The following is a 24,168-nucleotide window of genomic DNA, read 5'->3' as shown; positions in this document are numbered from 1 at the left end:
TTAGTTTCTTCAAAGTAGATTTTAATATTAAAAGGACTCGTTTAGTTTTAGCAAGACGGGTGAAGTAATAAATAATTCCTCTAGTAATATTGTAGTTACTTTCAAATCACGATAATGTGTTTAACACTAATCATTGCACCTTAATGTATCCACCAACGTTCACATATCTTCAAAAGTTTTCTTTATGCTTATGCATATTATTTAAGGAATGAATGAATTATGACGATAAATGAAATTTGAGATTAGTTTTTAAGAAATCAGAAAGACAAAAATGGAATCTTTCGGATCAGGTTTCTGTCTACATCATAGCAGTTCTTTTTCAAAGTATTAAGAAAGGATTTTGCTTCGATTTATCAAAAGTGTCATTTTTCTTTCTGGAGAATCTAGGTCACTCAAGGTGACATATGACGCAATTGAAGGAAAAGTTCACTTAAATTCAAAGCATTAACAAACTTAAGTGTTAATTCTTGGTTTCTGAAAGAAAAAGCAGTACTACATTATTTAATTATTTTCATCCAACAGAACAGCAAATGACAGAAATATATTCTCACATTCGTAGACTTATAGATCTTGGTTGTTTACGTACCAAAATCGTAGGAATTATGAGTTTATACCACGTATAATGCAACTTAGATTAACACTAACTGGTTGATTAGAACTACGACGAAAACAATTTAATTAGACTTCATTAGACTAAAAATCAATTTAACTTCAATAGATATGATAAAAATAAAGATTAAATTTACTTGGATAGATTTGATAATACTAACGATTACATTTACCAGATTCCACTAACTTCATAGGCTCCATTTCGTCTTCATTAGACGAACTGGAGTGAATAGATCTATTTGAATAGATTCACTATGAATTCATCGATATAATAAATATTACAAAAGCTTACGTACAAATTGTAGTGCTATTATTCACTGCTAATTAATGATGAGTCTAACTCTTATAGGTATTGCGACTTTTCAATCAACACTGTACAATAACCTGTGGCATCCGTTCTCTTCACTTGTACAACATGATCTGATTGCAGCCAGCAGAAATCGAGATAATATGCTGTGGAATAATAACTGAAACATTTCACACATAAAACATTGTATGGCGTATCCAGCATTTTAAAAATTCTAATTTATTAGCACCATTATAATTTTTTTAAGTCTGTCTCTGTTTAGACTGGAATCAATTTCTGAATGTCAGATCATGGAACATTTTTATTCGAAAGTTAATTATCACACTGCAAACAAATAGACATAATTGCTCTCTCGTGTATACCGATATATAAAGAAAACGCATTTAAATAATTTGTGTTTACTGATTAGTGACAAAGCTAGTATGATTAAATGGTGAATAAAATATTTATATTTCATTTGTATAGAATTTATTGTTTAGACTAATTATGCAGACAAAAAATTAGTCAGTCGAAAATTATTGAAAACAGAAATGAATTTGTGTTAAGATTAACCTGAGCAAATCTACGATAAACTTCCGCTTGTGTCGTAGTGCGTAAATTTATTGCACTACGTTTTAGTTCATTACGACTGATACTGTCAAGTGAAATGTTATGGTTTGATTGCTTCTAGTATACTCCCATTTGCAATAATTATTGTGTTTCTCTAGAAAAACTAATAAAAATCAAAAGAATACAAGTAATATTTTAGGAGTATTTCAAAAACGCTTAAAAAAATCAGATAACGGCTCTTTTAAATCGCCTCCGGCTTCGATAAAGAAGATGATCTCACTCTATTCGAATAAAATGATAAACACCTCAAAATATGTAAATAGTTCATGATCGTCGTAGACGTCGAAGCCACAATCTTCAGTGAAAACCAATAAACTATCCAATCAATCATACGCATGCTCTCATTGCCATAACACCGATCGATGTTAGCCTACGATTCTCATTACGTCCATCTACACATCTGTGTTGATGTACAGATGGACTTTAATTTATCAATCAACATATAAATCCTGTAGTGGGGAAGACTGAAACGCAGTGATAGAAGGTTCTATAATATATGTATAACTGGTATTTCCATTATATCAATAACGGAATTGTCTTCTTTCTCTAGCCTACTAATACGAGAATGGAACACACCAATTAGAGACTGCAAATGCCATAGATAGATTTCACTGAAAGGGTCTTCAAAAAGTTCTTTATTACAGCTGGTCGTCTATTTTGAAATAAAAAGAATGATTTAAGGGCTGGATATATTTGAATTAGTCTGAACAGCAGGGTACAAGGACAGCCATCGTGTTTTACTGTGATTAAAAGTTGCTGTATTCTATATCCACAAACTCGCAGAACTCCTTGAGAGACTCCACACGGACAGTGTATATTGAAAAGTAATTATATATTTTAACTATTAACGCAATGTTACCAACACAAGAGACTGAAGATAAATCTAAAATGCTCCCAGAGAAATGCGGACAAAACGGGGGGGGGGGTTCGAAAATGTACGCGGACAGATATTTTCATTATCAAAATGCGGACATGTCCGCATAAATGCTGACGTATGGTAACCCTACATATAACTATTGACTTGAAAAAATGCAGAGTTTATTTTTATTTAAGTTCTGTCTAAAAGTGTGCTGCCCGTGACGCTAACACTCATCATATATTGGCCCTCGTATAAAATGAAGGTGGCCACGCCTGATCTACACCCCTAGTATTTTCGCAAACATTTATTATGCCCATGGTAGGGTTCGAACGCGCAACCTTTTGCCTGAAAGCGGATACGCTAACCACTCGGCCAACCACGTCGACAATCTAAAGGAATTTAAGGTGACTTATGATCGGTGTGGGTATTGTGTGAATAATGGACCTCATGAAAGTAGTCTTCTAACTCTCTGAATATTAGAGTACTGTGTACAGTAATTTTATGTTATAATTTGTACATTGTATTATCTCATTATAAAACAGATTAAAATTAGTTTTTAAATATAACACAACATACCTACACATTTTAGCACTCAGCGATACGGCTTAGTAGGATCTTTACGAGTTCTGATGGGATTATAGTAACGGAACTATGTGGAAGAGATGGGATCCTGACCACATGTCGTTACACCCGTAGTTAACCATGAGTCACATCATGTTAGTCAACCTCCTAGAGAGGAGACGGCACATGAATGGGGATGGAGTAACGGAACTGCCTCGGTTCCCTTCCCGAGGCTAACTCAGTAGAAGGCTAACTCGGGAAGGATAATGAAATGTCACTTATAGTTATCTCATCTAATTTGTTCAGTATAGATAAGAGACTAGGACATTATCTACGAGTATAGATAATACTCCTACATCGAGTAAGGTCCAATTAGAACAAAAGCAGAAAGAATAATTATTTTTAATAGCCGCTGAAACTGTGAAAACTCAATGTATTAATGAGAACAGCAGAACTATTACAGAACTAGAGCGAGCAGATAAATGCAGTGCCGTCTTCGCATGTGACTTCTTCCCGGTCAGCGTATATCTGCAGCATTTTACGAAACCAAATCTACCCCGTAAATGTGGAAATTGCTGGAAGATTCTTCTCATGCATAACCAGGCATGAAACCACACGACAAAATTGTCCAAATAACTTTTGAACCATCGCAGTTACGAAACATTAGAGCATGCGCGCTGCGCTCCTAAAATGTGTCCATGCGACTGTTGATCTCCAACGAAAGAAGAAGGGAAAAAAGCCCCTGTAGCAGTCTTCAGATCAATATATTTATGCTCTTCATTGATTCTTGCGAGTATTTAAAAAGGAACTGTACATAATTAATCACACCTGTGAGAGGACATCCAAATGGCCAATTATTATTCCCACAAAACGTAAGTATATATATATATATATATATATATATATATATATATATTTCAAAAAATAGATTTAATGACTCCAAGACCGAGATAACATATAAAGATTTTAATGATAAATACTACTAGTTTCGGCATATAGCAGCCTTCTTCAGGTATTTATAAAAGAAAGGAATACTAATAAACACTGAATTATTTAAATAAACAAACTGGAAATTACAGGTACAAATTGCCTCACATAATCGATACATAAAAACGTTGTATTTTTCAAGTTGTTCCAACTGGCGTGCCATTGTTTGTTGCAATTGTGCGTGCAAGTTCACGTGAACGCCAATATTGAATAACTGCAGCATGGCTATCTGGGATGTTATAACTTGAAAGAAAAACCGTAGAATCACGGGAAATCCTACTGAACCCGGTCCACTTAAATAATAATTTAAGTTATAACATCCCAGATAGCCATGCTGCAGTTATTCAATATTGGCGTTCACGTGAACTTGCACGCACAATTGCAACAAACAATGGCACGCCAGTTGGAACAACTTGAAAAATACAACGTTTTTATGTATCGATTATGTGAGGCAATTTGTACCTGTAATTTCCAGTTTGTTTATTTAAATAATTCAATGTTTATTAGTATTCCTTTCCTTTATAAATACCTGAAGAAGGCTGCTATATGCCGAAACTAGTAGTATTTATCATTAAAATCTTTATATGTTATCTCGGTCTTGGAGTCATTAAATCTATTTTTTGAAATGTATAACAACCGAGTAAAAACTAATCGCCACATATATATATATATATATATATATATATATATATATATATATATATATATATATATATATATATATATATATATATATATATATATATATATATATATATATATATATATATATATATATATATATATATATATATATATATAATTTTTTAAAGCAGTCTAAATTCACAATGTAGAAATGATTAATTTAGCTAAGCCTAGTAATTAACTAGAAAATTTAAATTTAACAGCTAAGCCTAATAAATAAATAGTAGTTAATTTTTCCAGGTTTAGACATTCGTTAGCTCCGTAACATATAAACTAAATTTTTTTCTCAAAGCAATAATAAATATAATTTTGTGTGTGTGTGTATGTGTGTGTGTGTATGATCTAAATCAAAATCAAAAAATCACACACACACATAATATGAAAATAATATTTTAGCATAGCTGCATAGTGACATAACTGTTTTACTGTCAGTACAGTATTTTGTGTTCTGACATTGCAGTGTATATAAAGTCGTTATTGTCTCTTTATTCCCAAAAGATCAGTTTTATCATTTTGTACTGTAATGACATTAATCTATTTAGTTTGTATTGCACAGAACGCACATGATATTATAGCGTATATCTCAGTATACTTTGGCATAATGATTTGTATATTAGTATGTTTAGGCGTGTGGGAACTATGTCTTTTAACCTGTAGAGTTTGCCACTTATTGTCCGGAGTTTGTTGTGTAGATGGTTTATGTGGCTATTCCAGTTCATATCTGCATCGAAGTAGATTCCAAGGTATCGTATTGTTTCAACCTGAGTGATGGTAGTGGTTTTACTGTTAATAATAATTTTTTTTTTATTGATCTCTCAAATATTTACATATATACAATTATCATCTTGAGTAACATTCAGTATATTATTTTACAAGGTTCAGCACGAAGTGCTGCATATAATGAAATTTCCATAATGATGATAACATAGTTTTTTGCTAACTTCTAAAATAACAATAATTTACAATTATACAGTTCGGATAATAATAATAATTTTTTTCTTTTAATAATAATACTTTATTATCTCTCAAATAATTACATGAATATACTAAAATTCAGTCAACAGTGCAACTTTTTCTTGCAAAATGGTTTTCAGTAAAAATTATTACTCGTAATATCATTATCATTTGCAGAATTTCTCATTGACACAAGAGTAAAAAGTGTGTATTATTAGCATTAGTGATAATCATAGTAATACTTTACACTCAATAACTCACAAGTTAAACAATATTGCTTATGTTGCAGTTTATATAATAATAATTTTTTAAATTTAAATATGTAAATTAAATATATAATTTTAAATTTATAACTGAAGTGTTACTATCACATTTTCTGTTTACTACAAGTATTCATTACAGAGTGTTAAGTATATTATTCTTGATAAATACTACTACTGGGATGTAACTCAACTGCACCCTCGAAGCTTTGTAATTAGCTTATCTGAGGGTGATACTGGTTATATATATATATATACACGATATATCCTGTGTTATTGCATCTGTCTTGATGGTTCACATTCTTTCTTATTGTGGGTTTCTTTTTGAACTATTTAGGAGGCTTTTTTTTCACAGTGGCAGCCTTTCTATGTCTTCTGTGCTTTTAATTTGTATCGGCTTTGAAGTTTGTGACTTCCTTATGAATATCTTGGCATCTCTGGTCCACAAAAATTGGTAATTTGTTTCCATTTTTGCTTTTCTTGCTTGGTACAGCAGCTTCTGGTTGAATGGTGTTAAATATTCGGATAGGAAGATTGGTGTATTGTCTTGCTGTGTGTTCAAGTCCTTGGCAACTGGTTTTTTCTGCCTGTTGGCTTTTATGAGATTGTCTCTTGTGGACTTGCTCTTAAGACGAATTATGACTGGTGCAGGTCGTGGCAAGCCTTCGTTTTTGCTCCTCCTAGGAATTCGATTTACGGTCTGAATATCGTTAAGCTGTAGGGGGATATCAATTACATGGCCTAATTTTATAACCACGTCTCTGAGATTTTCTGTAGGTGCAGTTTCTGGAAGACCGTTTATGACAAGATCTTCTTTATGTTGTTGCTGATTTAAACGTTCGTATTGTAGTTTTAAAGAATGGCGTTCCTGACGGAGTTCGGAAGTCTCTTTCATCAAATTGTGTTGCCTGTCATTTAGTGCGTTAATGCTCATTTTAATGTCTTTTACCGTTTGCAACACTTCTATAACTGCTAAATTATTATGTTTTACCAAATCTTCATAATCGCTAGATTTCTTTGTTATTTGTTCGTTCTGTTTATTAAAGAGTTCTTGCACAATGTCTACTAAGCTGTCTTTAATGGTCTCTAGACCGTTTCCTATTAGTATATTTAAAGAGTTGAAATTATAGGACTCACCTGCATTTTTTTGTCTGTTCAGTTCGTCGTCTGATTTTGCCTCCGGTTTAATCAGCTGCGTCGTAGGTGGCTGCTTTAGGTGCGTTTCTTTGTTCTTCCAACAGAGTACGCACTGCCATTCCTCGCGTGTGACATGGGATTTATATTTATGTTGCTCGGTTGTTTCTGAAAAGCCGGCACATTTTAAGTGTAGAATTCTGCTGCATTTCGTACAAGTTATATTATTTCCGTTGGACGATAAATCCTCCAGGCATTTGATACACTTCATGACTCACCTTTTTTCCCTTAGGCAGTATGGCGTGATTATAAAGATGGCGACGTCCTTTGTTCTTCGCTCGTTGTTGACCACGGTCCTGTCTGTTGCCTTTTCAACACTTCCAAATTTAGTTTCTTCTTAGCCGATCTCGTTGAATTTTATATCACCCTCTTCGGCGTGATAAGTTGGGTTACTTGAGAGCACTTTCAACTTAAAACAGGAGTTTGAACCACTTTAAAACTATAAAAAACTGGAGCAGCGAATAACAATAATAATTCTGAACTAAGAACAAGCAATTTAATAGTTCATCTCACTGTACAATTCTGATTTGCGCAAATTACATAGTATCATTTGAATCGTTACTAGGCGAATCCTTATTGGGTGCATCCTCTTTGGACATATCCTCTAAGTGATATCCTTCGCCAGAAAAAGCTATAACCTTTTTAGATGCGGATTTCTTCTTTTTATCTTTCGCATTAGCTTCTTTTGGAATTTCCTTTCTAATGAACTTCAGGGATCCATATTGAAAATCAAAATTTGGAATGCCTCTTTTTCTGGCTCTTTTGGGAGGAGATACATCAGGAAGATTGGGAGTTTTTTCATTTATTTGCCTTCCTTTACCACAAAAAGCGTAGAACTTTGGCGGATCTTCGGATAAATCATCAGGATCATTTTGAATCGGTTCAACAGGTTTTGAAACCTTTGCTTCGTGAAAATCAAGGGGTGGATCGAGGTCAACATTCAGGTCGCAATTGCAAATATTCACGGCATTCGTCGGCAGAGTTTCCATCACACCAAGTCATACACTCTGTTATTGTAATGTATAGAAATGACATCGCCGGTATATAAACAAATATGTTCTCTCAAAGTCCTTTCGAGTCCGCTACGGGATCACTGATGTCCAAGAAAGCTACAGACGCTGGCTGAAATCTGACAAATGTGGCTGGTGGTAAGGTGGCATTTTCTACATAAATTCGTTGGCCATCTTCTATCTGAAGATTTCTCATCATCCATCGAGGTAGAAATACTCGGTTAGGTATTGGCAAAAATTGAGAAACTCCGCAAAAAGTCATACGATTGGTAGCGACATTTATCAGTTTAAACATCATGGGCACTCCGTTTTCCCTTATGTTTTCTTCCAAAGCTGAAGTCGGCATCAGAATGCGTCCTGAATTTTCTAGGCCGTCGAATTCTATATTCCTAGCATGTTCAGGCACGGCGTCAAGAGGATAACACTCATACCATTCTAAAAATTCACTGTAGGGAAATGTAAATAAGCTTATCGATGACATTTCAGACATACCTGTGTAAATCGATCGTTGACAAAGTCACTAATTTTAATATATTACATGTAGAGCATCCCTATTTGGATGCAGCTCGACTGGTCCAAAGGTAATTTAATTTCCAACTGAACAAAAATAGTATTTTTGTTGCAAAAATAATTGTAAAACAATAGTGTTCTATTGTGACACAGTCTAAAGTTGTTTGATTTAGACTGTGTCACTTTGTCTTGTGATGGATACAGTGACAGAAATCTATTTCACATACACAGCATTGACGTCATTACGACATTGAAACAAAAATTATATTTAAACAATTAATTGATTATCAATTTATTAAATACATTTTTTTAAAATTTCTTAAACATAATAATAATTATATTTCTTTTAATAGATTATTTTCAGGATTATTTAATTAATTTATTTATTAATTGTTAGTTTACTTACATTTTAGTGTTGTGTTTTCTATTAAATTCACAATACACGAGAAATGGGATTTTTTTATACTTTTGCACTTTACACTTTAACTGCAGTTGTTTTGTCCGTGGCTACTTTAGTTTTGTGGGTTTCTTCCTGGGGAAAATTTATTCTGACCTGGTAAACATGGCCTCCTCTTTTTCGATGAATTGCCTTTTCGATGAATAGTCTTTCGATTAACCGTTTATCGATGAATTCTCATGGAATCCAAACACCACATAGCACGCATTCGTAATGCCCTGATTTTCATACATAAGTAAATTATTTAATGGGTTAGTTATTACGCAAGCAATAATAAATATGATATGTGTTTCTGTATATACTACATTTTGTGTTACTATTTTGCACATTAACAAGAATCAAACTCTGTTTTAAACGAAAATGTTTCACACTCTTGTTACACCTCTAACACCCTTGCACTCTTACCAAGCTTCCATCGATGGCCCCTAGTCCTCCTACTACCAGTCCTGTTCTCAAAAATATCTTCTGAATTAATCTTATAGAAAGCCTTCAGTAATTTGAAAATCAATCATATCACCCCTTATTCGCTTATCACGCAATTTCTGCAGCCCCAAAAAATAGAGAATACACTGTAATTGGTTAATTAATACTTCATATTATGCCTTCAGTATCACCGCCAACTTATAAACAATTATTATTATTATTATTATTATTATTATTATTATTATTATTACGGTCTGCTCCAATGAGTCCTTAGACTCATCGAGGGAGGCCCAACATCATTCTTCACCTTGAAATCATTTGCTGTCATGGCACCCACAAAAAACTCTGGCAGCTTATTCCACTCATTTACCACTCTCCTTAGCTCTAACCCCCTTGCTAACCACACTCTTACCAAGCTTCCATAGATGACCCCTAGTCCTCCCACTACCAGTCTAGCAGTATATGACACCAATGTCATATACTGCTGCTAATTGTTTCACCCCAAAATGCATAACCTTACACTTTGCCACATTAAATTGACATCCATTTACCTTAGCCCAGTCCTCCAAACTATCCAAATCATCTTGCAAACTTTTGACATCCTGTGCACTGACTATTGCTCTACACAACTTTGCATCATCACAAACAAGTGAACACTTTCTCTCAGATCCTTTCCTATATCTTTAATGAAGAAATTGAAAAGTAGTGATTCAAGAACAGAACCCTGAGGCACACCACTAGCCACAGGCTATCTTTTGGACTCTACTCCCGAATAAACTACTTTCTGATATCTCTCCATCAACCACCATTCTATATATTTCACTAACCTTATATCCATCTCCATATGCTGCAGTTTACTGATTAGAATTCCATGTGGTATCCTGTCAAAAGCCTTAGTAAGGACGAGGAGAATCACTGTAAACTCATTAACCTTATCCATTTCAGCGGTCACTGTGTTATAAAACGTGAGCAAGATACTGAGACATGATCTAGCCTTCACAAAACCATGTTGTCCTACATACAGTATCCCATTTTCATCTATCCAATCCTGTATTTTTCTCTTGACTATTTTCTCCAAGACCTTGACAACAATTCCTTACATGCTGATCGACCCGTAATTTTCAACAGCAATATTGGAACGTCCTTTATGCAGTGGATCAACTTTCCTCTCTTTCCACCTCCTTGGGACTAACCCAGACCCGAGACTCAAATTAAACAAAATGGTCAAAGCCACTGACAATTCTTTAGCCGCTTCTCGTACGACACGAGCTGGTGTACCATCCAATTCCGCAGGTGAATTGACATTGACGTTTTGTAATAGACTATTCACTTCCACTTCATTCACCACAATTCCCGTATGAGCTGTTGGTTCTTCCATTTCTGCAATGTCACCACCTGGATGATATACTCTTGCAAAATGCTCCCTCAGTAATTCAACTATATCAACTGATACGGTTACCTCCCTACCATCGGCATTCTTTAAAATCATTCTGCAATATACATTTTTTCTTTTGCTTGTAACATATCGAAAAAACTGTTTGGGATTCTCTTTAGCCTGCATTGCTAATGTTCTTTCATAATCCGCTTTTGCATTTCTTACCACACTCGTCACCCTTCTGGCATGGGCTTTATACTGTTCATGTGCCTGCAGGTTACCTTTCCCCTTAAATTCCCTCCACAGTTGTTTCTTTTTTTTGCAGGTCAGGCTTAATAGTGTTATTCATCCATTTAATCCCTACTTGATTTATTATTCGGACTCTAGGTATAGAGTCAGCCATTGCCTCATGCAAACACTTCTTAACCGCCTCCCATGCACAATCGACATCCAGCCCTTTGCAGTTGTACATGCTATGGCACTGAAGCAATCAAATTCTTAAGCTTCTCATACTTACCAGCCCGATAATTCCACATGTACCCTGTCTTAATTGTAAATTCTACACCTTTAGCCACCTCGCAAATTAAGACCCTATGATCGCTCTCATCAATTGGTGGCAATGTGGTCATAATCGTTACAGACAAATCCTTAGATGCAATTACTAGTTCAAGCACTCTCTAACACCTAGTATATTTCATTACATGCTGTCCGTATAAAATCCAGTTCCTTCCTCCCATGTGTCCTCTCTCCTCCTTCCAATCAATGTTACCATAGTTGAAATCTCCCATAATAATTACCCTTCTTCCACTCATTTCCTCCATTTGTTTATTCATACTATCTTCACCATCGTTTCCATCACCTGGTCTATTGCAGTACCCAATTGTATATTTTGTTCTGCTAGCCTCAATCTCACACTAAATGGCCTCAAATGTGCTCTTTTCTCTATTCTGCAATTGAACTTCTATTCTCCTTGGCTGCAGCTCATCAGCTATAATCAATAATACTCCTCTCCACATTTTATTCTCCCTGTCATTCCTGAACACACTATATTCCTCACATTCAATCCCACTAGCTATATCATCTTCAGTCAGCCATATTTCACCAATGCCAATAACCTGTGATTCAAAAGTGCCTACCAAGGCCAAAAAGTCTCCATTCTTGTTCCTAATACTCCTAGCATTAGTATACATGAATTGCAGATCTCCGGTAGCCCCATCCCTACCTTGATTCATTATACTATCTATCCCATTCTGATTTGTTGTCCTTATTCGCATATTATATTCATTTATACACTCAACTGTCTCCCTAAGGTCTGCATATCTACTTCCCCCACCCCTTAATAAATCTAGTTTCCCTGATTCTGCACATCCACTTCATTTTACAACACTTTTTCAAGTCTCCTTACACCGAATCCATTCAAATGCAAACCACCCATCTTATATAGAGCCTTTCGCCCATTGAACTCACTCCACAAATTCCACACCACTTTTCATGCATAAACCAATATATGATAAAAAATTTTTCCGATGAGTTAAATAAGTTTAACTTTAAAATCGAATCCCTAATGTGACATATGGTCATGCATTTGCCAATAGTTAAAATTAATATCTAAACAAGAAACACGTCATTTTTTGCTGAACCCATATATGAAAGGCTGGTTGATCGACCGATGGTACGTAAGTACCGTATATACATGGTGGGTTACTAAATGAGAAACTCGTTTCATTTGAATGATTTGTATATTGTATTCCATGAGAAATACAAGAGTCGGGAGACAGTTCCACAATACATCAGTAGCAGAGATGAAACAGAAGGTAAAGAATGTTATTGTTATTTTGGATTGTGAATGCGAAAGGATGCTCTCTGATTGCTGCCCATGTTTCCGGGGATTTTTGTACAGAGAGGAAGAAATGTTAACGCTGCTGTTTTTCAGCTCCAGCTTAAAAGGTGATATTCACATATTCACCAGTTTCTTCCACTTGATTTACTCTCCTGACTCTAGGTATCAGTCTTCCGTTTCTTCCCTCAAACACTCCTTCACCACTTCCCATGCACTATCATCATCATCCATATCTTTTAGTTTAACATGCAATGGCACCGATCCAAGCAATCTCCTAAGCTTGTCATACATACCAGCCTTGTAACTACACATATTCCCCTTAATAACTGATAATCTCACGCATTTAGCCACCGCCCAGGTCACGACCATAACGATCACTCTCACCAATTGGTTGACGTGGTCATATCGGTTATAGACAAATTCTTTGATGCAATTACTAGATCGAGCACTCTCAGAACCCTATAATATTCCATCACATGGTGTCTCAGGTAATTGTCTCTTAGTCACTGCATAAATTCCTTTTTCTTCTTCCCATGTATCCTCTCCTCCTTCCAATCAATGTTCCCATAGTGGAAATCCCCCATAATAATTACCTGTCCTTCGTTCATTGAACTTATTTGCCGATGCATACTATCCCAATTATCTTTTCCATCCCATGGTCTATAAATGCATCCATCTGTATATTTTCATCAGCCTGGCTTCAATATCACGCCCAATAGCACAAACGGTGCTATTTCCACTGGCCTGCAATTCAACCTTTACTGTCTTTGGTTAAAGTTCATCGAATACTATCAATAACTCTCCTACCCCATTATTTTCTCTTTACTTCCCTGCACACACTATTCCCTTCACATTCTATCCCACTGAATATTTATTTTCTGTTAGCTATGTTTCACTAATGCCAATAACGTTTCGCCACGATGATCTCACCAACGCCCAAAATTCACACCCCTGGTTAACAGTGCTCCTGGCATTAGTGTACTGAAAATGCAAGAGTCCCTTAGACCAACCCCTTTCTTGTCGCTTTATACTAACGATCCCATTTTGGTTTGTAACCAGAGGTACTAACTTCGGCATTTTTTACATTCTTACACTCAACTGTCTTACTGATGTCTGCACATCCACTCACCAGTTTCACCCCCACCCCCAAAAAAACTGCTAGTTTTCCTGATGTTGCACACCCAATTTCTCTTCCATTATGCCTTCTTTGATTCTTCATTCATGAGCCTTTCGCCTGTCTGACTCAATACATACATCCTCAAATTTTACATTAGTCTTCCTACATAACCTGCTCATCGATGCATTCGCTATTATGTCCCTCCTTCTCAGATGTACTCTGTCATACCGCGGCAAGCGACTCAGTATCTTAACTCTCGCACTCTTTTGTTTTGTTACTTCTAGTAATGCTTTCATATCCTCCCTCATATCATACTTTTTTCCTTTCGAATTTCAGCCAAAACGATGAACTCTTTCACTTTACCCTCTAGTACTCGATTACCCTCACTATTATCAGTAATATTTACATCCAAAAAGCAAGCTTAAACAAGTCAATATCTCCTTGTTCCGAAATGAACTGCTATGACTAACATCCAATCTTATACATTGTTTGTTCTGCTGCTATTGAAGGCTCAATCGATTTCCTAATGTGACATATGGTCCAATATTTGTCAATAGTTCATATTATCGAAACAATGATCGAAATATTATCGAGATAGTGTAATGAACCACTGCAAGAATAAAAACACATATAACAGGTCACGGAATCATTCTTTATCACAGATTCATCCGGGGGTCAATTAGCATCTCATATAGAAGATAGCAGAGTTTATCTCCGGGATATTCCTCCCTCACTCCCCCTTTTTTTTTCATTCGTCAAACAGGCAAATCAGCCAGGAAATCAAACGCTACTTACTGACAAAAAGATTTACTATCTGCGATGGAGAGTGGTTGATGGCGTGTGTAGTTGGTGGTTTAAGTAAGTAACGCAGACAGTTGTGTGTGTAGTAGAGTAGATTTCCTTCCCTCCATAGGTTCTTGGTCTGCTTTCTTCTACCTCTTAATATTAGTAGCAAATAGTGCAATATGATAGTAATTGTTTGCTATTATATGATACTTGTGGAGGTGCAATGCAATAGAAATAAACACAGTTGTTACAAACTTCTTGTGTAGGTTATAAGAGGGTAATCAAAGTTAATCCTTAGTAAGCAAGAAACCCCTTCTAATTTTCTTTATTTCATGTGGAAATACAAAAGATATGTACCTTTTAGGAATCTCAATCAGTGTGATAAATAGCTGCACAAGAAATGTTTTTGAAAATCTTCACTTTTAGAATTTAATATTTTTTTACAAGAAAAGAGAAGGATAAGAATAAAATTAATAATATAGTTCTAATTTATTAAAAAGATGGAAACAAAACTTCCTCTCATGAATTGGGTGTCGAATTACATTCCCAAGATCAATTCGTTATGCATTGGAAGACGGCAATCAGATCTTATTGCTGTTGTGGACAGAACGGATCACAGAGGTAAATTGGTTTTATTGGTTCAAAGTACCATCCTTTTCTATTTTGGTTTAAGCCAATAAGAATACAATTTGGTCGGCTAAATCCCAAATTTCCAGCTTATACTCGTTCGTTTAGTATCCAGGTAGACACTAAACAGGGTGCCCAACGAAAAGGTGAGGATTCAGCATCAGTTCAGAAGGCCTGATCGGTTCTCCGCATGCCTTTAAAGGCTATGTGGAGGTTTCCTCTCAGGACGTCTGCGGCGTCGCCCGGTTAAACAAGGCTTCCGTTGTTTTCGCCAAGGAACCAGGGCCAACACGAAAAGTCAGCTACTGGAACAAATCTGAAGGCACACCGCAACTCAACGTCACCAGAGTTAAAGATCGGTGCTAGCAACATAAGAAGCCTGAATGATAGAGAAATCGATGTAGCTGAGGAATTAGATAAGTACCAGATCGACATAATAGGGGTGACTGAAACAAAAAAGACAAAAACTGGTGAGATCTTTCTGAGCAATAAATACAAAATATTATAATCAAGCAATGACAATCAAGGAACAGAAGGAGAACCCAGAGTATTCAACATTAAATACGATGCAAATAATACTGAATGACAGGCATTCTCAAGTAGAGTGATGTGGGCAAATAGAAGGATGGAGAACTGGAGACAATGAGACTTATTTGTGCCTATGGTCCTACAGAAGGTTCTACAAAGGTAGAAGTGGAGGAATTGTTTGAGGCTTTAGAGAAAGCAACGGACAAATGAAAAATGAAAAGTTGTTCCTCGTTGGGGATCTAAATAGCAGAGTAGGAAATGATAGTCAGACATACAAAAAAATTTTAGGGAAATTTGGAGAAAAGAGCAAAGCTAACAATAATGGCAAATACCTGTTGAATTTCTTCACAGGACATGGACTAGTTATTACTAACACCATTTTCAAAATAAAAATGTGCACAAATTCACATGGAGAGAAGAAGCAAGGAATAAGAAAAGTCTCATTGACTATGTTATTGTTCATAGTGATATGTTCTTCCAAGTGCAGGACACCAGAGTGTACAGAGGATTTGAAATTGGAAGCGATCACTATTTAGTCTTGAGCAGGATAAAATTGAATTTAATATCGAAAATAATAACATGTAAAAAAGTTTTAAAGTGAATAAAAGTTGAGCAGTTCTCAAATGTGAATTGTAGACTAAAATACACAAAGATTATTGAAGAAAAAATGAAAGAGTTTGAGAACAAGAATGTAACCTTGGAGATTCAGTGGCCAGCCTTCAAGAAAACACTGATTGATTCAGCTAAAGAGGCATTTGGTGAAGTTGTCTGCAAGGATAATAAAATCAGAACTCCATGGTGGACACAGGAAGTTTAAAAGGCAGTGATGGAAAAGAAGAAAGCATATCAAAAGTTCGTGGCAAATAAGTCAGCTTTTGTTCTTAGAGAATACAGAGAGAAATGTAAGAAAGCTAAACAATATGTAAAACTAGCTAAACAAAAGCCGTGGGAGGACTTTGGCAAGAACATAGAAATTAAATATCAAGTAGGTGGCAAAATATTCTGGAGGTTGTTGAAGAAACCTAGAAATGGAGGAAAGAGTGCTCTAAAGGAGATGATAACGGTCACATAAAAATAGGAGAAAAAGATATCATTCGAGTATGGATTAATTATATCGACAAATAGCTGAATGAAACAAGCAGTGGTAAAAAACACTAAACAGACATATAGTCAGGGATAAATATCCATACTTGAAGCAGAAAAAGCCATGAAAGACTTGAAATGTGGAACGTCGGCAGGAGAAGATGATATTCGATCAGAAATGCTGAAGTATGGTGGTATAAAAGTCTTACAGTGGCTGCACTGCATAGTTCAGAAGGCCTGGGCAGAGGGATGAATTCCAGATAATTGGAGTAGAACTCTCATTGTGTGTATATATATATATATATATATATATATATATATATATATATATATATATATATATATATATATATATATATATATATATATATATATATATATATATATATATATATCAGCTAACGCCTTTTTTTATATTCCCGTATACGGGAGTAGGCGAGGCCATTTAGCCCTATCTAACTTTTGGAGACTGAGTGGGCAGTTCAACCTCCACTGGTACCCAATCAGAGACAGATGGCCCAAAGCTATCACTAATTAAGCGGTATACGCAGTGAAGAGAGACGGCTCAAATCTGCCGCCATCTCGTGGTCCCTAACCCTAACACAATATATTTAATGTCTGAAATAATGTGGGTTCTAAGGTCGATTTTCTTGAGTTTACGGGACGAAAAACCCGAGTTTCCAGGAGGAAAAACCTGCTTGCCCGTGCCAGAGATCGACTAACTCGGGAACCGGTCGAAAAAAGGCTTAGAAAATTTACTCTAGTCGCCGACTAGACTCGAAATGAAGTCTTCATTCGTGTGGCCAAGCGCGGTGGAAGTATATATATATATATAGGGAAATAATACTGAATGTGAGAATTACAGCGGTATATCCCTATTGAGATTTCCTGGCAAGATATATGCAAGTATACTTGAGAAACGGTTGAGAAGAATTGTGGAAGAAAAGCTTGGTGAAGAACAAGCTGGATTCAGGCCAAATAGAAGCTGTAAGTATCAGATCTTCACTTTATGACAAATAGTTGAGAAATCATGGGAATATAACAAAGATCTGTATATAAGTTTTGTAGATCTGTAACAGGCATATGACAAGGTGCCAAGAGAGAAGCTATTCAATACGCTGCAGTTATATGGTGTCAATGGGGCATTATATCAAGCAATACTTAGTCTTTATTTGAGATTTAAGTCAGCAGTTAGAATTGAAGGAAGTACAGGAAGATGGTTTAATGTTATATCTGGTGTGAGACAAGGGTGTGCATTATCCCCTCTGTTATTCATTATCTATAGGGATCATATTATGAAGGAAAGTGGTATTAAACCTGAAATGAAAATTGGAGATGTTAATATCTGCTCTTTGCTTTAGGGGGACGTTGTTACACTTCTAAATAAATCCCCTACAAATCTGCAAGATTCCCTGACTAAATTGAATAACTGTTGTAATAGATATAGTATTAAGGTCAGCAACAAAAAGACAAATACAATTAAAATAGGTGGAATCATTGAAAATGTCAAATTCTTTTTGAACGGAGAACCTGTGGAACAAGTAAAACATTTGTGCTACTTAGACACGATTTTTAGTGAAGATGGTAAATTAAATATGGAAATAGACAACAGAATCAACAAAGTTGGTATGGTATGGTAGGAAGTCAATTGAATTAATTCGTATGGAATAAGAGAGAAATTAGTCGGAACACTAAATTAGCTGTATACAAGATAGTGTTCAAACCAGTTTAACTTATGGATCTGAGAGCTAGGTCAGAAGTAAAACACTTGATCAAAGACTAGAGACCGCAAATATGAGAGTCCTGAGAAAGATCAGAGGCATAACAGATGGCATCAGGGAAATATCATAGAAAAACGGGGATATTAGGAAAGAACTTGACATTGTCAGCATCCCGGAACGTGTTAGCAGAGCTAATCTCAGGTGGTATGGTCACTTAAACGAAATGGGATAGGAAAGGTTAGCAAAACAAGTGTTCTCTGCCAAGTTGTCAGGAAAACGACCCTGAAGACGACGAAAATATCGGTGGATTGATATGGCAAAGTGCCTTAGACAATAGAAATATAAGATCTGATAATGTTGGAGTCTTGACAAGGTGAGAGACTGATTTCGAGGAGAATCGTAAATAGGAAGTTAGTAATGATGTATATTTTTCATGTAGTACTATCATATCCTGTACACCCCTTGAGGGTACATGGCAGGAATTCGATGATGATGATGATGATGACAGTTCAAGATATGACTTACTTTTTTCTTTAATTTTCAAGTAATAATTTATAATAAATATTTTCTACGTACCTATTTTAGATGAAATACTGTTAGTGAGCATGTTCAATGTCTGCGTCCTTCAGTACAATGGTTAGAACGATTTACCGCAGGGATCGCCAAATTATGCAAACCCTAATCGCCACGCATGAAATGTACTCGCATGCACACCTATTCTAATAATAATATGGCGTGTAATATATCAATTAGATTTTCACAAAGTAATTTGTGGGACTCTATCCTGGGTGGGGAATTTTTGTTAGAACCATTCTAAGAACGAAAATTCAGTAGATATTAGGAATAGGAGACAGTAACAACTATTCAATTTTCATTCCTGGAATGGGTCGTACCAAAATTCCTCACCCATGATACAGCAATACTAATTACTTTATGAAATTCTGACTTACACATTATACGACATATTATTATTACAATATGGTGTATATGGGAGTACATTTCATGCGTGGCGATTAGGGTTTGCATAATTTGGCGATCTCTGAGGTAAATGTTTCTAATTATTGTACACTGAAGGACAAAACCATCGAAACAAATCATTCTGAATGAAGATGTGCAAATAATAAAATCAGCTCTCTCTTTTCTTCACTGCTTAATTTTAAAAAACCAATGTAAGCGAAATTTGAATTATGTTTGATATTGGTCATCAACTTTTTAATCGATTTCCGATTCTACGAGTGAGTACGCCATCTAATTATGACAATTATGGCTTCCTATTGTGAGTGTGTGTGTGTGTGTGTGTGTGTGTTTTGTTCCATAAACTCGCTTTCGACTCCTGGTAATCCCACGAACATTCAATCTCCATCAGGTCTGTCCCTGATCATGTGTTTCAAAATTTCCGAGAATTTCCAATTATTTCTTTCTGAGTAATAATCTTCTTTAACTCCATTCACCATCTAATTCTTGTTTTCCTCTTCTCCTGCTTCCATCAACTTTAGCAAGCATCATCATCTTCTCCAGAATGTCATTTGCTCGCATAATATGTCCGAAGTATGGCAATTTTTTCTTGATTATCATAGCTTCGAGGGAGCAATCTGCATTTATTGTGTCTATCACTGATTTATTGGTTTGCTTTGCAGTCCATGGTATTCTTCGTAAGAGTCTCCAAACCCATGATTCAAATGCATCTATCTTCCTTCTTTCACTCTTTCTCAGGGTCCAACTTTCACATCCATACAGTACCACCGGGAATACCATTGCTTTCACGATTCTGATTTCTGTTGCAAGGCTAATATCGTTATCTTTATAGATCTTGTTTTAATTTGTCATTGCTTACTTTCCGAGTAATAATCTTCTTCTAACTTCTTCGGTACAATAACCATCTTTATCAATTCGGGATCCTAGGAGCACAAAATGGTTAGCTACTTCCATTTTCTCCGCATCTACTTCAAAATCATTAAGCTCTCATGTTGCCATAACTTTTGTCATTCGACTTTCTAATAATTATGCAATAATAAAATTTACTGTGTACAGAAGTGGTCAAATACGCACACCCACTCGCTTGTGCCGAGTACATGCTGGTAGATCAACATAAATAGTTTTTACTTATTAAAAATGCTGTTTAAATAAAATAATTTTAGTTTAAGAAAAGACAGATTTTAGAACGAATGACAAACAATTTTCTTATTCTTTGATTGATATGGAAAATTGTTTGTCATTCTTTCTAAAATGTGTCTTTTATTAAACTAAATTGATTTTATTTAAACAGTTTTTTTTAATAGAAACTATTTATGTTGACCTCCCAGCATGTACACGTTACAAGCGATTGGGTCTGCGTATTTGACTAGCTCTTGTATTCAGTAAATTTTTTATTACATAACTATTTGAAAGCCTTAATTGTCATAAATAGATGGCGTACTCACACGGAGAATTGGAAATTGATTAAATATTTCATGACCAATATCAAAAATACAAATTTCGCTTGCAATGGTTTTTGCGAATGAAACAGTCACGAAAAGAGATAGCTGATTTTATGGTTTGCACATCTTCATTCAGAATAATTTACAATACTCGAAAACTAAATATATTTTGGTTTTTACGGACTGGAATTACATCGTTAAGGCAATGAGATATTTTGAAGAACGCAGTCTCTATTATCCAGGCTTCTGGGAATACACTTCTGAAGATCTTTTCATGATTTGAAAGATAGCAATTGTTTCCCTCACCTCCCCAACAATAGAGGAGTTAGAATGTGGTATACAATTTGCAACCAATTCAAAGTCGACCAACACTTATGGTAAGATCTGATTTGGGATGGTTTCGCGAGTAGGCTGTAAGATAATAAGAAAATAAAATCATTTGAGCTGTTCTTATAAGAACACATAATCTCAATACAATTTCATCCACGATATGGAGTTATTCCTTTTCATAATAATATCGAAAATAAACTATTTCTTTGCTAGAAAGACATTTCCGAGTCAAACACCAACCGCTTTCCTATATACAATTCATATAGTGAAGTTGTGCTGCGTTTGCCTGCCTGTCTCTACAGCCTAGACGAAGATTCTAGCCATCCTGAGGAAACAGATGTTGCTGATTCTCATTACATCCGCTTCCTGCTTTCTCTCTCTCTCTCTCTCTTTCTATGTAGACAAACTCCGTGTGTGTGTGTGTGTGTGTGTGTGTGTGTGTGTGTGTGTGTGTGTGTGTGTGTGTGTGTGTGTGTGTGTGTGTGTGTGTGTGCTGTGTGTGTGTGTGTGTGTGTTTGTGTGTGTGTGTGTGTGTGTGTGTGTGTGAGAGATCAATCGCATAAATGAAAAATGTATGTTTTCATTAATTAGAATAAAATCTGGAATAAAAATAAAAAGGGGACTCATCGATATCGTTTTACGTCTTATAATGTTTATTTATCTTAATGAATTATCATCATTCCTTAGCAGGAATAAGTACATCGTCAGATTTATTCAACAGCATGAATTCACATCTGATATTATTACACATTTGAATTTATCAAACCATTTATTTGAGCTGCTGGGATATTTCACCTTCAGCAATGGACAATATTAGCTACAGAAACGAGAATATTTGTTTTTGAAAAATAGGAATAAATCCCTAATATTTTTAATTATCTCTATCCTAATGTCTGTGATACGAAAGACTGTGGGGGGGGGTGGGGGGGGGGGGGGGTGGGGGGGGGGGGGGGTGGGGGGGGGGGGGGGTGGGGGGGGGGGGGGGTGGGGGGGGGGGGGGGTGGGGGGGGGGGGGGGTGGGGGGGGGGGGGGGTGGGGGGGGGGGGGGGTGGGGGGGGGGGGGGGTGGGGGGGGGGGGGGGTGGGGGGGGGGGGGGGTGGGGGGGGGGGGGGGTGGGGGGGGGGGGGGGTGGGGGGGGGGGGGGGTGGGGGGGGGGGGGGGTGGGGGGGGGGGGGGGTGGGGGGGGGGGGGGGTGGGGGGGGGGGGGGGTGGGGGGGGGGGGGGGTGGGGGGGGGGGGGGGTGGGGGGGGGGGGGGGTGGGGGGGGGGGGGGGTGGGGGGGGGGGGGGGTGGGGGGGGGGGGGGGTGGGGGGGGGGGGGGGTGGGGGGGGGGGGGGGTGGGGGGGGGGGGGGGTGGGGGGGGGGGGGGGTGGGGGGGGGGGGGGGTGGGGGGGGGGGGGGGTGGGGGGGGGACAGCTCATTGGAGAAGCAGTTTGAAAGTGGTACTGCTTACCATCACGAGAATGATCTTGAAACAGATTGATACGGAGGTGTTTGCGTCATGGTGTGCGTCCATTAGGCATAATTAGGCCATTATATCTAATGGATGCAGAGATATACAAGTGCTTGAAAAGGGACTGTGACCTGCGAACGATATTGCAGATCATTCATCTTTATGGATGACAATGCAACACCACATCGCACGTGAGCAGTGGAAATAATTCTGGAAACCCAGAATATTGATCGAATCGAGTAACCAGCACCCCCTCCAGAACTTAAACGTACAGAACACTGGAAGCAGTAGGGAGAGGCATTGTTGCTCGAAAAAATTATCTTCCGGAAAACAAACAAGGCCTTATCCTTGCTCTGAAGGAGGAGGGGCCCATATTGTGTCAGGAATTTCTAAATCACTTGGTACAACATCGTAAGAGATGCATCGGGATATATTCCACACTGAAATGTCTGGCCGCATAGATGTCCGTAATCACCGTACATTAACACCGTACATTCGGTGTACATTCCTTAACTTCGTCATTGGAAAATTTACAATTTTTGCAAATAACGTATTGCAATTTATTTTGTAGAAAACTTATTATACGATTTTTGTGTAATATAATTAATTAGTACGCTGAGAATAAACTTATGCCCATATTTTTGAAGCCATGAAAATGTTTTCAATTACTATATAAGTAAATATGTAGCTCGTCGTTAGCTTTTAGACATGCAAGTATAACATAAAATTTTATTGATAATGCCCGGTTATTTCCAATACACTCTATTTATTTTTTATTATTTATTTTTACGGCTCTTTCGCCTGCTTTCGTTTATGAGTGCCCCTTTTTTAGTGTCATTGGCTCTTTACTCATAAATTCTTAGGCATTAGAAATGTATTACAGAGACAAATATATGCAGAATAATAGAGGAAGCAAAATTCAAACATACCTTTCGTGAGCGCGTAATCGACGTTTATTTGGAACTCAAGCTCTCATTTTGTTTTCAAACACGCTACTGTATTTTGTACTTGTTCTGATAATGCAATTTTAAGTCTCTGTAAGTCTTTATATATTCCTTTGATTCCTGAATATGTTGATCAATTCAAGGAAACAAGTAAACTAGTGCTAACTTTACAAATATATCAAGTCATCTCTTCTTCTCTCGTTATCAGTCACTAAAACGATTTTACGAATTTAACGAATTCTTCAGGTGTAAACCTACAAATTAGTAGACAAAAGAATAAGGACTGACACTGCAGACCAATATTATTTAGTCATAGAAGAGGCTGATATTATTTTAAAACCTTTTTAAATGTATGATGCATTCTTCAGAATGTTGTGCGTCTTTGAGCTTCGACGTACGCTAGTTAAGCTAAGGAGGATTAAATGCATTCATACAAGTTTATACTTGGTTTAATATTTAGATGTTTAGGAACGAATGCCATTTCCAAACACTCCAAGTTGTTGTTGGTTTTTTCCCTCTTTTTA

The 24,168-nt window shown here is 36.6% G+C and overlaps 2 protein-coding genes across 2 annotated transcripts; both read right to left on the bottom strand.

Annotated features, from left to right (window-relative positions):
* Positions 1–7,560: 7,560 nt before the first annotated feature.
* Positions 7,561–8,013, bottom strand: LOC150106110 (ubiquitin recognition factor in ER-associated degradation protein 1-like). Its single transcript, XM_090394631.1, has one exon. The coding sequence runs from the start codon at positions 8,011–8,013 to the stop codon at positions 7,561–7,563; it is 453 nt and encodes a 150-aa protein (XP_090250757.1).
* A 73-nt stretch (positions 8,014–8,086) lies between these two features.
* LOC150106109 (ubiquitin recognition factor in ER-associated degradation protein 1-like) lies at positions 8,087–8,524 on the bottom strand. The gene has a single exon (XM_090394630.1). It carries the CDS (start codon positions 8,522–8,524, stop codon positions 8,087–8,089), a length of 438 nt encoding a protein of 145 aa, XP_090250756.1.
* Between the last annotated feature and the right edge of the window lie 15,644 nt (positions 8,525–24,168).

Source organism: Typopeltis vanoorti, chromosome 6 (genome assembly GCF_054136105.1).
Source record: "Typopeltis vanoorti isolate ZY-2024b chromosome 6, IOZ_Tvanoo_1.0, whole genome shotgun sequence".
In the NCBI taxonomy this organism is placed as follows: domain Eukaryota; kingdom Metazoa; phylum Arthropoda; class Arachnida; order Uropygi; family Thelyphonidae; genus Typopeltis; species Typopeltis vanoorti.
This window is presented reverse-complemented; position numbering and strand designations above follow the sequence as displayed.

What these genes read in the sequence shown, in the direction of transcription:
- LOC150106110 (XM_090394631.1), bottom strand. Translation starts at nt 8,013, where the DNA reads ATGGAAACTCTGCCGACGAATGCCGTGAATATTTGCAATTGCGACCTG.
- LOC150106109 (XM_090394630.1), bottom strand. Translation starts at nt 8,524, where the DNA reads ATGTCTGAAATGTCATCGATAAGCTTATTTACATTTCCCTACAGTGAA.